This window comes from Coregonus clupeaformis, chromosome 18, assembly GCF_020615455.1.
Source record: "Coregonus clupeaformis isolate EN_2021a chromosome 18, ASM2061545v1, whole genome shotgun sequence".
Classification (NCBI taxonomy): Eukaryota; Metazoa; Chordata; class Actinopteri; order Salmoniformes; family Salmonidae; genus Coregonus; species Coregonus clupeaformis.
Window position 1 is genome coordinate 51,044,668 of NC_059209.1, and position 17,871 is coordinate 51,062,538.

Genomic DNA, 17,871 nt, shown 5'->3' on the forward strand with positions numbered 1-17,871 from the left:
GGAGGGATGCTTGAACTGGTTAGTTGTTCTGATCACTATGATGAGGAGCCAGACCATTCTAATCTCAGTCCATATCCCACGATGGAACAGTGCTTTATTATTTTATCATCAGACTGTTGTCTGTTGTCAGCCAATGTTATACGAGTGACTGGCTATAGACAGTGATTAGTAATTCTGCCAGTCTACACCTGTGACTCCAGGCAAGGCTCAGATGGTCTGTGTCCTGCCACATGATGGAGAGTGGAAGAGACAGAGGTCTGTTCTGTATTAGAGTCAGCTGAACTAATAAATCACCATAAAATGATAAAACACTTCAGGCCCAGTCAGTCTGCACACTGATCTCATGCAGAAAACTATCCCAAGAAGTCTGTGACGCTGCAAACAGAAACACTGAGACATGCTCCCCCAGCAAAGCCCATGAGCCTGACACACTGCAAGGCATGATGACCTACTTTTCCTCTCTCTCACACACACACACACATTCTCACTCACACCCTCCCTCTATATTTCCCTGTGTGTAAAATCCATTACAGTCGGGTGTAGCAGAGTGTGCAGTAAAGACACTCTGTTGTGTTTCTCCCTGTTTTCTGAATGCATGAATTGTACCATAAGGTTAATGGGGCAGTGGTCATACAGCAGACATATAGCCCACCTCGCCTCTCTCTCTCCCCCACCCCAGTCCCTGCTCCTCTTCCTGTGTCTACTCCCAGACCATCAGGGCCCATCAGACCATCTCAGTGTGAGATGACAGCCATAGATTACAGCATTGGCAACACTGGCAGTCTCTTCCCTTCTCCTGTCCCCTGCCACCAACAAAGCATACTGTTCGTTGCCTTATCGTCTCCAAGGGAAGTAGTTGGGGGATGGGATGGGGGCTGTGGGGGGTTGTTTTGCGTTTATGAAATAAACCAGAGGCCGAGTGTTGAAGCCTGAGGGTGAGGAGATGACACATAAACCATTTTGCGGAGAAAACGAGAGAGAGAGAGAGAGAGAGAGAGAGAGAGAGAGAGAGAGAGAGAGAGAGAGAGAGAGAGAGAGAGAGAGAGAGAGAGAGAGAGAGAGAGAGAGAGAGAGAGAGAGAGAGAGAGAGAGAGAGAGAGAGATGGAGGGAGAAAGAAGCACATCCTTTTAGAACACAGGCAGAGCTCCCAGGGTCTGACATTATTGTCCTTGAGGGTGCATGCTGGCCAGCAAAATGTATGTGTCAGTATGTGTGTGTAAAGCCTGCATGTAGTATGTGAATGTGCACCCCTAAGGTCTAAGGGCACTAAACTACTTCCATATATACTATCTTTTTTTTTTTTACTGGTACCGGGCTACCTTCAGATGAGTCTTGTGGACGTCCTAGAGCAAAAAATACGACATGTAGCCTGCGTGTTCGTGAGAGTCTCACCTTTCGATGGTGGGGTCATATTGTGTAGCCCAAACTGTTCGGACACTGCAGACAGAAGTTGGCAGATCGGCGGTACCGACTTCAGTCCCGCGACGCTTGCGGGGGTCGTAGAGGAAAACGTAAAACACCATTGTGTTGGTGATGTTTCCAAAAAGGGGTCGTATTAGTTTTTAGGCTAAACCATTGGGACGCTACAGACGTTTTCGTGAGAAGACTAATTTTCAGGATGTCTCCTGGTCTGACAAACACCGCTGTAGCTCTGCCACCTTCCACCGCAGATGCGGAAGGCCGACATCGGCGGATGCGGTGGATTGAGACGCAGCCCATGCAAAAAAACAAATATCTCTATGTTAAACAGACAGATTTTGATGGGGATTTTTTAAAATGCTAATTAGATTTACGCGGGGGTGGTTTTAATGGCTGTGTATGTGCATTAGTGGCCAAGTATGTTTTATGTATGTGTTATTGTATATGAGCCTGTATTAGAGTTCTATGTAGGCCACTAACTCCAGGGCCTGAGTGCTTTCCAAGCCGATAGCTGAGAGAACAACACACTGCAGGTAGGGCTGTGACAGTAATTGAATAACTGTGTAACTGACGGTTATGGATGAAGACCGTCATGAAAATAAAATAACTGTCAAAACTGTTTAAATATGCCTACATTCATTTTAGGATTTGTATTTTATTTGTATTAACTTTATTTTCATGTAGATAATAGCGGGAGTGTTTACTAATGATTATAAGTAATTGTTTTGCTAACTTAGTCTGTCGATTAAACGTTCTACATCTCCTCTTCATTCCAAGTGTCCTTTGACGCTGGAGCAGCTAATCTGTGCCAGGGTGTACAGCGCTATAGGCTAGCTATGGCTATAGGCTATGGCACTTCAGAAAAAATACAAATATGTGTGGACTTTCTTTTATACAATGCACATTTTCATTGCTTGCTAGTAAATAAATAAATCAGTCTTCTTTTTAAAAAGTTTGGATGTGTTTGACTATTTATTAATTATTCAACAGCAGTCGACAAGGTTGTTATGGCTCTGAAGCTAATGTTGTGTCAAATGGTTCCAGACTATCCTATCAACGTGATCTGAAGAACTGTAACATCCTGTTTCTCCGAGTCGTGGCTTAAATATAAATCTGTTTTTTCTATATATTGGCAGAACAGAACGGCAGCGTCGGGGAAGCTCACGGGAGGGTGTGTGTGTCTCTTTGTTAACAATTTCTTTTATTTTTTTATATTTTTTTTAAACAGTGATCTCTAATATTAAGGAAGTCCTGAGGTTCTGCTCGCCTGAGTTAGAATACCTCATGATTCTATACTATTTACCATGAGTGTTTCATCTATATTTTTTGTAGTTGTCTATTTACCACCACAAACCGATACTGGCAGTAAAACCGCACTCAACGTGCTGTATAGGTCCATAAGCAAATAAGAAAATGCTCACCCAGAGGCGGCGCTTCTAGTGGCCGGTGACTTAATGCAGGAAAACTGAAATCCATTTTACCTCATTTCTACCAGCATGTCACCTGAGCAACTAGAGGTGAAAAAACTCTAGATCACCTTTACTCTACACACAGAGACGCATACAAAGCTCTCACTCACTCTCCACTTGGCAAATATAACCATAACTCTATCCTCCTGATTCCTACTTACAAGCATAAACTCAAACAGGAAGTCCCAGTGAAGCGCTCAATACAGAAGTAGTTTCGCTAGCACAGACATGTTCCGGGATTCATCTGATTGCATTGAGGAGTTTACCACATCAGTCACCAGCTTCATTAATAAGTGCAACGACGACATTGTCCCCACAGTGACCGTACATACATATCCCAACCAGAAGCCATGGAATACAGGCAACATCCACACTGAGCTAAAGGCTCTAGCTGCAGCTTTCAAGGAGCTGGACACTAATCCGGACGCTTATAGGAAATCCTGCTTTGCCCTCTGACAAACCATCAAACAGGCAAAGCGTAAATACAGGACCAAGATCGAATCCTACTACACCGGCTCTGACACTCGTCGGATGTGGCAAGGCTTGCAAACTATCACGGATTACAAAGGGAAACCCAGCACTGAGCTGTCCAGTGACGTGAGCCTACCAGACGAGCTCAATACCGTCAATGCCCGCTTCGAGGCTAGCAACACGGAACCATGCATGAGAGCACCTGCTGTTCCGGACTACTGTATGATCACACTCTCCGTAGCCGATGTGAGTAAGACCTTTAAACAGGTTAACATTCACAAGGCCGCAGGGCCAGACGGATTACCAGGACGTGTACTCATGAACATGCGCTGACCAGCTGGCAAGTGTCTTCACTGACATTTTCAACTTCTCCCTGACCCAGTCTGTAATACCTAAATGTTTCAAGCAGACCACAATATTCCCTGTGCCCAAGAACACCAATGTAACCTGTCTAAATGACTATCGCCCTGTAGCACTCACATCTGAAGCCATGAAATGCTTTGAAAGGCTGGTCATGGCTCACATCAACACCATCATCCCAGACACCCTGGACCCACTCCAATTCGTATACCGTTCCAACAGATCCACAGACGCAATCTCTATTGCGCTCCACACTGCCCTTTCCCACCTGGACAAAAGGAACACCTACGTGAGAATGCTGTTCATTGACTACTGCTCAGCGTTCAACACCATAGTGCCCTCCAAGCTAATCACTAAACTAAGGACCCTGGGATTAAACACCTCCCTCTGCAACTGGATCCTGGACTTCCTGATGTGCCGCCCCCAGGTACCAAGGGAAGCCAACAACAAATCTGCCACACTGACCCTCAACACAGGGGCCCCTTAGGGGTGCCTGCTTAGTCCCCTCCTGTACTCCCTGTTCACCCACGAATGCCTGGATGTGCACGACTCCAACACCATCATTAAGACACGACGGTGGTAGGCCTGATCACCAATGAGACAGTCTACAGGGAGGTCAGAGACCTGGCAGTGTGGTGCCAGGACAACAACCTCTCCCTCAAAGTCAGCAAGACAAAGGAGCTGATAGCGGACTACAGGAAATGGAGGGCCGAGCACGCCTCCATCCACATCGACAGGGCTGTAGTGGAGCAGGTTGAGAGCTTCAAGTTCCTCGGTGTCCACATCACTAAGGAATTATCATGGTGCACACACACACCAACACAGTCGTGAAGAGGGCACGACAACGCCTCTTCCCCCTCAGGAGGTTGAAAAGATTTGGCATGGGCCCTCAGAAAGTTATACAGCTGCACCATAGAGAGCATCTTGACTGGCTACATCACCACTTTGTATGACAACTGTTTGGCATCCGACCGCAAGGTGCTACAGAGTGCGTATGGCCCAGTACATCTCTGCCATCCAGGACCTCTATACCAGGTGGTGTCAGAGGAAGGCCCTAAAAATTGTCAAAGACTCCAGCCACCCAAGTCATAGACTGTTCCCTTTTCTACCGCATGGCAAGCGGTACCGATGCACCAAGTCTGGAACCAACAGGACCCCAAACAGCTTCTACCCCCAAGCCATAAGAGTGCTAAATAGTAAGTTAAATTGTTAACCAATAGCTACCCGGACTATCTGATTTGACCCTTTAACTCTTTTGACTCATCACATGCGCTGCTGTTACTGTTTATTGTCTATCCTGTTGCCTAGTCACTTTATTCCTATCTATATCTACATAGAGTATCTACCTAAATTACCTTGTACCCCTGCACATCGACTCGGTACTGGTACCCTGTGTACAGTGCCGTGAAAAAGTATTTGTCCCCTTTCTGATTTTCTCTAGTTTTGCATATTTTTGCAAAATCTTCAACCAAAACCTAATATTAGATAAAGGAAACCTGTGTTTACAAATATCTATTTAATTTATTTAATTAACGAAGTTGTGCAACACTGTCATTCTTTTGTTTTGTAGTATATATTTCAGCTTTTATTTTCATCGTTTTTTCCTGTAAAGCACATTGAGTTGCATTCTATGTCTGAAATGTGATGTAAAAATAAAGCTTGATTTGATTTGATGTGAGAAGGATGCAGAAATTATTTTACTTAGCTAACGTTACCTGGTTGTGTAGCCAGAAATACTTTTGAGGGGATGGGAAACACCATTGGAATCGTATTTACGCCCACTGTTTACGTTTCCCATGCGTCATCAATGGGCCACGCGATGCATTCTGCTAGCTCAAAAACCCAACATTAGCATGAATTTCATTAACAAGAAGTACAACATTACAAATCTTTTCCGAGATGTGAGATAATTGACTTGTTATTAGTAATATCGTATGGCTTTAGAATCGTGACATGATGTACGTTCGAGGAAAATAGGCAGATTTATCAACTCATATACCCTGACTTTGAGAAGGGATTGCGTGACGATTAGCTTATTTCCCTCATTAAAATGCAAATCAATTCATAACATTTTTGACATGCGTTTTTCTGGATTTTTTTGTTGTTATTATGTCTCTCACTGTTCAAATAAACCTACCATTAAAATTATAGACTGATAATTTCTTTGTCAGTGGGCAAACGTACAAAATCAGCACGGGATCAAATACTTTTTTCCCTCACTGTAGCTAGGCTACACTAGAGATATTATAGAAAGTAGGAGATAGGAATCCCATTGGGCAATGAATGGAGAAACATATAACGGCCCACCCAGCAGACTGTCAACCAATCGCGTGCCAAAAAAATCCAGAAAAACGCATGTCAGAAATGTTATAAATTGATTTGCATTTTTATGAAGGAAATAAGTATTTGACCCCTCTCAATCAGAAAGATTTCTGGCTCCCAGGTGTCTTTTATACAGGTAACAAACTGAGACTAGGAGCACACTCTTAAAGGGAGTGCTCCTAATCTCAGCTTGTTACCTGTATAAAAGACACCTGTCCACAGAAGCAATCAATCAATCAGACCAAAGAGCTCTCCAAGGATGTCAGGGACAAGATTGTAGACCTACACAAGGCTGGAATGGGCTACAAGACCATCGCCAAGCAGCTTGGTGAGAAGGTGACAACAATTGGTGCGATTATTCGCAAATGGAAGAAACACAAAATAACTGTCAATCTCCCTCGGCCTGGGGCTCCATGCAAGATCTCACCTCGTGGAGTTGCAATGATCATGAGAACGGTGAGGTATCAGCCCAGAACTACACGGGAGGATCTTGTCAATGATCTCAAGGCAGCTGGGACCATAGTCACCAAGAAAACAATTGGTAACACACTACGCCGTGAAGGACTGAAATCCTGCAGCGCCCGCAAGGTCCCCCTGCTCAAGAAAGCACATATACAGGGCCGTCTGAAGTTTGCCAATGAACATCTGAATGATTCAGAGGAGAACTGGGTGAAAGTGTTGTGGTCAGATGAGACCAAAATCGAGCTCTTTGGCGTCAACTCAACTCGCCGTGTTTGGAGGAGGAGGAATGCTGCCTATGACCCCAAGAACACCATCCCCACCGTCAAACATGGAGGTGGAAACATTATGCTTTGGGGGTGTTTTTCTGCTAAGGGGACAGGACAACTTCACCGCATCAAAGGGACGATGGACAGGGCCATGTACTGTCAAATCTTGGGTGAGAACCTCCTTCCCTGAGCCAGCGCATTGAAAATGGGTCATGGATGGGTATTCCAGCATGACAATGACCCAAAACACATGGCCAATGCAACAAAGGAGTGGCTCAAGAAGAAGCACATTAAGGTCCTGGAGTGGCCTAGCCAGTCTCCAGACCTTAATCCCATAGAAAATATGTGGAGGGAGCTGAAGGTTCGAGTTGCCAAACGTCAGGCTCGAAACCTTAATGACTTGGAGAAGATCTGCAAAGAGGAGTGGAACAAAATCCCTCCTGAGATGTGTGCAAACCTGGTGGCCAACTACAAGAAACGTCTGACCTCTGTGATTGCCAACAAGGGTTATGCCACCAAGTACTAAGTCATGTTTTGCAGAGGGGTCAAATACTTATTTCCCTCATTAAAATGCAAATCAATTTATAAAATTTTTGACAAGCGTTTTTCTGGATTTTTTTGTCGTTATTCTGTCTCTCACTGTTCAAATGTACATTACATTACATTTTAGTCATTTAGCAGACGCTCTTATCCAGAGCGACGTACAGTTAGTGAGTGCATACATTCTTTTTTTATTTTTCATACTGGCCCCCCATGGGAATCGAATCCACAACCTTGGCGCTGCAAACGCCATGCTCTACCAACTGAGCTACATCCCTGCCGGCCATTCCCTCCCCTACCCTGGACGACGCAGGGCCAATTGTGCGCCGCCCCATGGGTCTCCCGGTCGCGGCCGGCTACGACAGAGCCTGGATTCGAACCAGGATCCAAACCAGGATCTCTAGTGGCACAGCTAGCAACTGCGATGCAGTGCCTTAGACTACTGCGCCACTCGGGAGACACAAAACAAATAAACCTACCATTAAAATTATAGACTGATCATTTCTTTGTCAGTGAGCAAACATACAAAATCAGCAGGGGATCAAATACTTTTTTCCCCTCACTGTATATTATAATATGAATGACACTGCATGATAACGTTACTGTCCTTTTATATTCGTATGGGAGGGGTAAACGTTCATTATTGATATGCTAATGTAACTTGATCATGAAGCATGTTGTTAGCTAGCTAGCAGGAGTTAGCTGTGTATTGTCAGCTATGTAAATGTGTACGGACGAGAAAATAAAGCCTTTAATTGTCTGCACCTGCTGGTGAATTGTTGCATTATTCAATAGTGTAATATATTTTAGAAGAAAAGTTGCTCAGATTGATAAATAGTTTGTGCTTACTGTCATTCATTACATTACATTCTGTTATCCACAGTGTGACAGAATGGCATCATAGGAGAGATCAGGAAACTATCCCTGAGCCCCACTCCTGCTGGCACTTAAACAGTTTAGGCCTAAGTCAGTTAACCCATAGAGCAAAGCTGACCACCAGGTTAGTGAACTCCTGTCTGTCCTTAGCCGTCTGGTGGTTATAATTAATAGAGGAAGTTGAGTGTCATTGATTGATAATTGCGCCTATGATAGCCCTTTGAATCATTGTCATCAAGACAGACATTTTGGCCTTTTCTACAATCTCTTCTTAAAATCTGATTTTAAACCTAACCACACCGATAACCTTATGCCTAACCCTAACCTTAAATTAAGACATTTGTTTTCATGAATTTTTACGATATACATTTTTGACTTTCTGGCTATGGTAACTAGTGACAAGCGTTCAAAGAGAGTTTTGATTATAACTGATTTACCAAGAGACACTGTTCAAACCCAGGGGCTTAAAGCTTTAAATGAAAAGTCCCTTTACTCAAAGTAAAAGACTTATGAGAGAAATAGAAAGAGAGACATGACAAAGAAAGAAAGAGTGAGTGAGAGAGAGAGAGAAAACCTCCTGACACGCCACAAGGCCAGCACAGTGCAGGAAAACAGCCGTGGCTGCATGACTGACTGCTCTGCACACTGGAAATATGGCTGGTGATGCAGCTGTGGACCAATGAAAATATCACTAAGCCCTTCAACTTTCTTTCTGTCCCTCCCCATCTATCTCTCATGACTAGAGGTAATGAGGTTTCCAGTAATTACACAGAGACCAATCTCCTGGGTAGCATCTATATTGGAAAGAGAAGTGTATGGGAAGGCCGAGGCAAGTGCAACGCAGAGAATACTGGTGACTAAGGTTGTGGATGACCCATGATGCCTTGCGGGTTAGTGGATATTCAGTGGCTGGTTTTGTTGATCGTTATTGGATCAAAACCCTTCCAGTCGTACAAAAGTAGGATTTCAGTTAATTTACTGGTCCATTTAGTCCGGATATGGGCCGGCATTGACTGGCCTGCCTCAGTGTCACTATGATCCAGACAAGGTCAGTTCCAAAAGAGAAATCAAATACTGTATGAGCAGATCTATAGACCAAAAGGGATTTAAAAGAGCTGCAATAACTGCAACAGGATGCTTTAGCACGTTTACAGGAACACAGTGCAATATTGTAATGCTATATTCTTTGATACTATGACTATAACTAATAATGCTGCTTTGCTGTGTTCCCCTTTCTGTGCCCTCCTGGTTTCTTACTGCGAGAGCCTCATGTTGCTGATGCAGGCAGTTTTCATCCAGCACCCAGGCACTTTATTCAGGTAGACAGAGAGAGGCTTTCAGGGTAGCAGAAATGTATGAAGTTCACTCAGTGTGCACAGTGAGTCATACTGCCCCTTAGAAAACGGGACACAGCAAGTCAAGTGCATGTCCCTCACGATGCCTTAGTGGTGTGGGTGGGTGGGTACACAGCCATGGTGATGAGGTAAGACACCATGTCTCACCCCCTTGCCCTCGCACATTCTCATAGGAACATCAGCAGTCAACCTAGATTAAAGTTTGTAATAGTAATATCAGCGTATGAAGTGACATTTCTCCTGAGTGGCGCAGTGGTCTAAGGCACTGCATCGCAGTGCTAACTGTGCCACTAGAGATCCTGGTTCGAATCCAGGCTCTGTCGCCGCCGGCCGTGACCGGGAGACTCATGGGCGGCGCACAATTGGCCCAGCGTCGTCCAGGGTAGGGGAGGGAATGGCCGGCAGGGATGTAGCTCAGTTGATAGAGCATGGCGTTTGCAACGCCAGGGTTGTGGGTTCGATTCCCACGGGGGGCCAGTATAAAAAAATAATATGTATTCACTAACTGTAAGTCGCTCTGGATAAGAGCGTCTGCTAAATGACTAAAATAAAAATAAAAAAAATAAACCGGTTATGGCAGTGAGTGTATGTGGGCACTGGTACTAGGTCAGGGGTTGGGTGCATAGTACCTCTGTACGCCCTCAGAAGCCAGTGTTCATGGTTGTGATCAAGCAATTAGTGCTTGGCCATGTGAGGACTATAGAGGGCCAAGTGGGCATGAGTATTGACTGCTGACCGTCTCTCCCTCGCCCTCCGTCCCCCTCTCATCTGTGGTGTGAAAGGATGTCATTGTCCTCACTCCGCTCATCTGCACCAAAATATTAACTCCTCTCCACTCGTAACCCAAGCACGTGTTCCAGCAGCTAGCCCCTGTCTGCCTGCTAGTTTCTCTGTCTCTAACAATGCCTCTCTCATGCTCTCACAGTGGGACTGGACATTGAGGGGTATAAGACTGCTTTGCAGCCCAGGGGGAAAACACTACACACCATCTGCATGCAAATGGAAGCATCAGGTTATAAATGGATAATAGATTGTGTATAACACTGATGTCAGAATGTGTCCAGCTACCATAATACTTATCAAATAGCTGCACTGTTCCACATGAACAAATAAGAAGCACATCAACAAATAAGAAGCAGCAGTAGCTCCCCTGGCTGCCAACCACCTCGTAGGGGCAGGGCTGAAGTGACATTTCACCCTAGAGGAATCCTTTAAATGTCACTAGCTACCCACATAACCTTTTAGAGCCTGTGTGTGAGAGAATGTGTGGATTAGGAGGCAAACACACAGACACAGATCAGTGAGGCAGCATCCACCTTAAACACACACAGGAGAGCAGGAGTCAACATATCAGGGAGATTCGTTTTCAAAAAGGGCCCTCACTTCTGGCACAGTAATGTTTTTAACTCTGGGAGAGCATCCCTATAGGTTAGGACTGCTTTCAACTGCTCCATGGGTTGTTTTTGCACCATGAAACAACAATTAAGTTGTGTTTCTCTTGGACAAGGGCGGGGGATGTGTTTGTTTTAGGAAATGTGATTTCTCTGATAACTTATTATTTTTGGTCAATATGGGAGAATGTATTGAAGAACTGTCTGCATCCTACATTTTAGATTTTAGTCATTTAGCAGACACTTATCCAGAGCTACTTACAGGATCAATTAGGGTTAAGTGCCTTGCTCAAGGGCACGTCGACAGATTTCCCCCCCCCTAGTTGGCTCAGGATTCGAACCAGCGACCTTTCGGTTACTGGCTCAATGCTCTTAACAGCTAGGCATACTGCACACTTATGGAAATGTAATGTTATAGGAGGGGATTCTGTGCAGTAATTTTTCCTTTCCTTTTCCCAAACTCAATTTCAGGTATATCAGCAAATCAATACACCTGAGACTTGTTACTTACCAACTCATCTAAGTTTCTCATGTCACACAGCACCCTCTGTTTCTGTTGCCAATGTGCATAGGGGGCAGGCTCGGGTTTATCCACCACACTCTCTTTCCTAACGAAAGCCCTGCTTATTGGAAGCAGGCTTGGGTTGGGCTCCCCCAGGTTCTCCTGGTCCCGGATCTCCTCCTCGATCTCCTCCTCCAGCTGGATCAGCATCGGGGCCAGCATGCCGAACTTGGCGCCGCGCCTCGCCACCTCCAGCAGGCACAGCACAAAGTTCTTCTCGTTGCATTTCTCCACTATGTCGTTGGTCTCGAACATGAGAACATCCTTGATCCACAGTTCCTGACGACACCAGCCGATGAAATTGGACACGTTGTCCCGAGCCAAAAACGACCCAGGAACCACGTTTCTCGACTGAAAGACCACATCCTTGGTTGGCATCCTCAATGACTGTGCAGCCTCCGGGCACTCCAGTTGAAAGTCCAGCGCTGCGCGATTCACGTTGTTGGCATGCCGACAGAGGGCACAGCCAGTCTCCAGCCCTTCCATAAAGGTGTCCGCCGTTATATCCAGGTCATACAGTGTGTTAAACCACTCCGCCAGGTCCTCCTTCATGGCATACAGGTATTCCTCGCTGGATTTGAATGGCCGGATGCTTTTGGAAGCAGCAGACTGGATGTTACTCTGATCAGCCATATTGTCGAAATATGTATCAATGCAGGCTACTTAATAATTCCAGGTTGTCTCATTGCATAAGCGCACTCCAAAACCGTATGGAGCAGAGCAAAATAACCGCGTCGACGCACCCATGACAAGCGCGCATATAAGGTATCTCAATCGAGGTCCTTGAAGGAATCCTTTGTATTGTTAAAGAATATTGACATCATGCTAGGAAACCGTGGCGCCTGGATGCGTTTCCGGATGTCTGCGTGATACCCGTTTCCTATGATGATAGCATCGCTATTTCTCACAGAGTTCCAACTGCGGGAGAGAGAGAAACCGGTATGGTTAGTTACAGATGGATACACACCCAATGCATAAATCTTCCCGGTACCCTAGATCCTACACCGGTGAATATACAATGCGTTGCGATAGTCATGTTGCTGGTTTGCCTGGAAGGTCCAAATCACTTATTCGCATTCTCCCTCAATAGAAAGACTCTCCACACTGACCAGTGGCAGGCTTCACAGTTCACTTGCTGTGTAACATCGTCCCCCGCTCATTAATTGCTCGGCCCATATTGCACCGCCTCCTGCTATAAACATGCTGACAGGCTCTAGCTTAGACAAGAGAGAGAGAGGCAGAGCGATTCAGTGGCATATCCCATTATGAGGGATAAGCGCCGGTAGAAGGGGGAAAAACTTAACCCTGTATCCACCGCCTGACAATAATATAACATAGCCTAGGGTTTATACCAGTGAAAAATGGTAGCCATTCTTTCTGAATCAAACGCACCTATTGCGTAGGCTATATCCTTCAATTGCAGAGCTGACAATTGACAATCTTTGTCACACTGTAACATGCAGATGCGCATTGAGCTGGATATGGTTGATGGCACATCAGCTGTGGGCATTTAAGATCAAGTAGGTTGTTAGGCTACAAAGGCCTACATTATTACCTGCAGTAGCCTAGCCTATAATAATCTAATATCAGCTCGTGAAGTCAGTGGTCTGATAAAAGGGTGGAACGCATGTTTACATTAGGCTACAGCTATTATTACAGAAGATAAAGAACAGAGGTGTTCACATGGTGAGAAAAAACATGACATCCCGAAAATTAACCGACCACGGGTAAGCGACCATGGTCTTTAAATGCACATCATAAGCCGTCAAAGAAAATACCATCATTATACTAGCTTGACAATAGGCTATTTCAATGGCGCAATGACCACACTGTGTGGATAATGTACATGACCAAGATTGACTAAATGAAACAACTCCGTTCTCATAAAGCAATGAATAGAAACATTTTAATTCTTTACATACCTTTGACAAGTCTGAATTTTCTGTCAAGGACGGCGTTTGTCGATGAAAGTAAAACAACTCGAAACCATCCCCCCGAACAAAAGCAGTAATATTGCCTACACTTTGAACGAGTTCAAAAGTGTATCATTAATGACACCCTCACCCTTTGCCCTTACACTTGTTTTTGTCATTGTCTTCAACACCAAATCACTTTCAACCCACGACACGGGGCAAGAAAAAAAAATGGGAGGCGAGTCTATTTCCTCCGGCTTGAGAAGGCAGACAAAAACGGCCAAGGAAACATTATTAGCAAGTCATCAGGTAGCCCACGTCCGAAGACTGCATCAAATTCAGGCATGCCCATTTTACCATAGGACAAATTGGTCCAAATTAGTATCCAGATTACTCCAAAGGAAGCATAAATTAGTATTACAATGTAACAAACAAGAAAAGGCTACAATGTAGCCTTCAAAGATTAGCAACAGTTAGGCTACTAACTCCACTTCAGTTTGCTGCGCCTGTGGCTGAGAGATCTTTGGCGGGAGGCGAAAGGAATTCTGTTTAGGCGGATTGTGTTCGGCTAATTATTTTTGCTGTGGTGCATTATGTAGAATTGAAAGCTGAATGTAAAACCGGGTGAGGAGGAGAAAGCAGTGTAAGGGAACTCCTCTCTACCAGTGATGTAATCCGTCCCTTAGACGAGCATGTGCATTAAGCATTCTGGGGAAATCAGTTAGATACACTATATATACAAAAGTATGTGGACACCCCTTCAAATTAGTGGATTCGGCTATTTCAACCACAACGTTGCTGACAGGTGTATAAAATCGAGCACACCGCCATGCAATCTCCATAGTCAAACATTGGCCGTAGAATGGCCTTACTGAAGAGCTCAGTGACTTTCAACGTGGCACCATCACAGAATGCCACCTTTCCAACAAGTCAGTTCTTCAAATTTCTGTCCTGCTATTGTGAAGTGGAAACGTCTAGGAGCAACAACGGCTCAGCCTCGAAGTGGTAGGCCACATAAGCTCATAGAAAGGGACTGCTGAAGCGCGTAAAAATTGTCTGTCCTCGGTTGCAACACTCACTACTGAGTTCCAAACTGCCTCTGGAAGCAACATCAACACAATAACTGTTCGTCGGGAAATGGGTTTCCATGGCTGAGCAGCCACACACAATCCTAAGATCACCATGCGCAATGCCAAGCGTTGGCTGAAGTGGTGTAAAGCTCGCCGCCTTTGGACTCTGGAGCAGTGCAAACTCGTTCTCGGGAGTGATGAATCACATTTCACCATCTGGCAGTCCGACGGACAAATTTGGGTTTGGGGGAGAACGCTACTTGCTCCAATGTATAGTGCCAACTGTAAAGTTTGGTGGAGGAATAATGGTTTGGGGCTGTTTTTCATGGTTTGCTCTAGGCCCCTTAGTTCCAGTGAAGGGAAATCTTAACTCTACAGCATACAATGACATTCTAGACGATTCTGTGCTTCCAACTTTGTGGCAATAGTTTGCGGAAGGCCCTTTCCTGACAATGCCCCTGTGCACAAAGCGAGGTCCATACAGTAATGGATTGTCGAGATCGGTGTGGAAGAACTTGACTGGCCTGCACAGAGCCTTGACCTCAACCCCATTGAGCACTTTTGGAATGAATTGGAACGCAGACTGTGAGCCAGGCCTAATCACCCAACATCTGTGCCCGACCTCGATTAATGCTTGTGGCTGAATGGAAGCAAGTCCCCGCAGCAATGTTCCAACATCTAGCAGAAAGCCTTCCCAGAAGAGTGGAGGCGGTTATAGCAACAAAGGGGGGACCAACTCCATATTAATGCCCATGATTTTGGAATGAGATGTTTGACGAGCAGGTGTCCACATACTTTTGGTCAAGTAGTGTAATCCTCATTTACATTTTAGTGATTTAGCAGACGCTCTTATCCAGAGCGACTTACAGTTAGTGAGTGCATACATTTTTCATACTGGCCCCCCGTGGGAATCGAACCCACAACCCTGGCGTTGCAAGCGCCATGCTCCACCAACTGATGGGTCAGACAAAGTGTCAGGGCATGTCGAAAAAGTTCCTTACCAAGTTACACCTCAATATAGGAGACCTATAGTATAGGTCACTCTTTGTCAAAATGAAATAAGCCTAGTAGTTACACTTTCAGATACCTAACCTGTTTATATTCTAACTTGATTTCTGATTCCCACTGGCAATTCCAGTTCACAGGCAGGGCCAGACAAGCACTGTCTGTGAAACAACAGCTGCACCATTCTTGGCTCTGCACATGCTGCTCTGCGATTATTTGAATTTCAGTATGGAAAAAGGAGGGCCTTGTTTTGATTTGAAAAATACAGTTGTTTCTTTAAGAGAGAGAGGGTGGCAGAGGGAGGGAGAAAGAGAGACTGGTGGGATGAGATCATTTTCTGGGCCGGGATGAATCAGCTTTTCTGTGTGACACAGACACAACTCACACACAGTGTTCAATTCCCCAGCATGAGCAACTGGCTTCAGGCCTCAGAGAGAACTCTCGTCAGCTGTGACCGGATTTCACCGCCACACAAAACACTGGGCTTTGCTCTTTAACTGGAAATTAGACATTTGAGAAGTTAGGGCTGGAGCATTTAGCACATTCACATTTCACTGGATGACCAGGACACTATACAACAAAGTACAATGAATGCACCCTGTCTGTGATGTCAAAAGTGATTGCAGGTATACAAACAGACTGGATTATAAAGAGCTGACCTAACTTGTACATTTAAACAAAGCTCATCAACTCATTCTCCTTGGGAAGAGAAGAGTGATTATCAAAAGGGCTCAGAGAATGTCTGGACATATGCTGAACAGATGCATTAAGAAATGTGGTATAAGTCACAGCCAGGGGCGGCTGACATCTGTGGTTAATAACTTCCATTGCCTCTTGATTGGGAGGCTTCTCAAATTATGAAAATAACTTGCAAAAACATCAAGGCAATTCTGGAAAAAAGCAAAGCCTGAAGGCAGTTGATGTCTATTCTCACTGGCAAATGTGCAATTTAGTTGTCAGTCATTTGACCAAGTACTATGGAAAGCCTCTTCATTCACTAGTCATTATACAGTGCATTCGGAAAGTATTCAGACCCCTTGACTTTTTCCACTTTGTTACGTTACAGCCTTATTCTAAAATTGATTAAACTGTTTTTTCATCAATCTACACACAATACCCCATAATGACAAAGCAAAAACAGTTTTTTTTTAGAAATTGTAGCGAATGTATATATAAAAAATTAATAAATACATTTACATAAGTATTCAGACCCTTTACTCAGTACTTTGTTGAAGCACCGTTGGCAGCGATTACAGAGGAACTCTGGCACTCTGTCAGTGACCATAGGGTTCTTGGTCACCTCCCTGACCAAGGCTCTTCTCCCCTGATTGCTCAGTTTGGCCGGGTGGCCAGCTCTAGGAAGAGTTTTGGTGGTTCCAAACTTCTTCCATTTAAGAATGATGGAGGCCAGTGTTCTTGGGGACCTTCAATGCTGCAGACATTTTTTGGTACCCTTCCCCAGATCTGTGCCTCAACACAATCCTGTCTCGGAGCTCTATGGACAATTCCTTTGACCTCATGGCTTGGTTTTTGCTCTGACATGTAGTCAACTGTGGGATCATGTCCAATCAATTGAATGTACCACAGGTGGACTCCAATCAAGTTGAAGAAACATCAAGAACGATCAATGGAAACAGGATGGACCTGAGCTCAATTTCAAGTCTCATACCAATGGGTCTGAATACTTATGTAAATAAAGGTTTATGTCTTATAAATTTGCACAATTTTCTAAAAACCTGTTTTCACATTGTCATTATGGCGTATTGGTTTTGTATGTAGATAGGTTTTTTTATTTATTTAATACATTTTAGAATAAGGCTGTAATGTAATAAAAATGTGGAGAATGGGGTCTGAATACTTTCCGAATGCACTGTATATGATTACAAATGCAACATGAAGAGAATGTCACAGACCACAGTTACAGTGGGGGAAAAAAGTATTTAGTCAGCCACCAATTGTGCAAGTTCTCCCACTTAAAAAGATGAGAGGCCTGTAATATTCATCATAGGTACACGTCAACTATGACAGACAAAATGAGAAAAAAAAATCCAGAAAATCACATTGTAGGATTTTTAATGAATTTATTTGCAAATTATGGTGGAAAATAAGTATTTGGTCAATAACAAAAGTTTCTCAATACTTTGTTATATACCCTTTGTTGGCAATGACACAGGTCAAACGTTTTCTGTAAGTCTTCACAAGGTTTTCACACACTGTTGCTGGTATTTTGGCCCATTCCTCCATGCAGATCTCCTCTAGAGCAGTGATGTTTTTGGGCAACACGGACTTTCAACTCCCTCCAAAGATTTTCTATGGGGTTGAGATCTGGAGACTGGCTAGGCCACTCCAGGACCTTGAAATGCTTCTTACGAAGCCACTCCTTCGTTGC

General features: G+C 44.5%; 1 protein-coding gene across 1 annotated transcript in view; it reads right to left on the reverse strand.

Moving 5' to 3' along the window:
* gas2l1 (growth arrest-specific 2 like 1) overlaps positions 1-13,998 on the reverse strand; it is a 41,804-nt gene extending 27,806 nt beyond the window's left edge. The window contains exons 1-2 of the mRNA XM_041836380.2: positions 13,417-13,998; positions 11,444-12,412 (exon numbers count right to left, since the gene is read on the reverse strand). Of these exons, the coding sequence (XP_041692314.2) occupies positions 11,444-12,127 (684 nt within the window). The 5' untranslated portion in view covers positions 12,128-12,412; positions 13,417-13,998. The remainder of the gene's footprint in view (positions 1-11,443; positions 12,413-13,416) is intronic.
* Between the last annotated feature and the right edge of the window lie 3,873 nt (positions 13,999-17,871).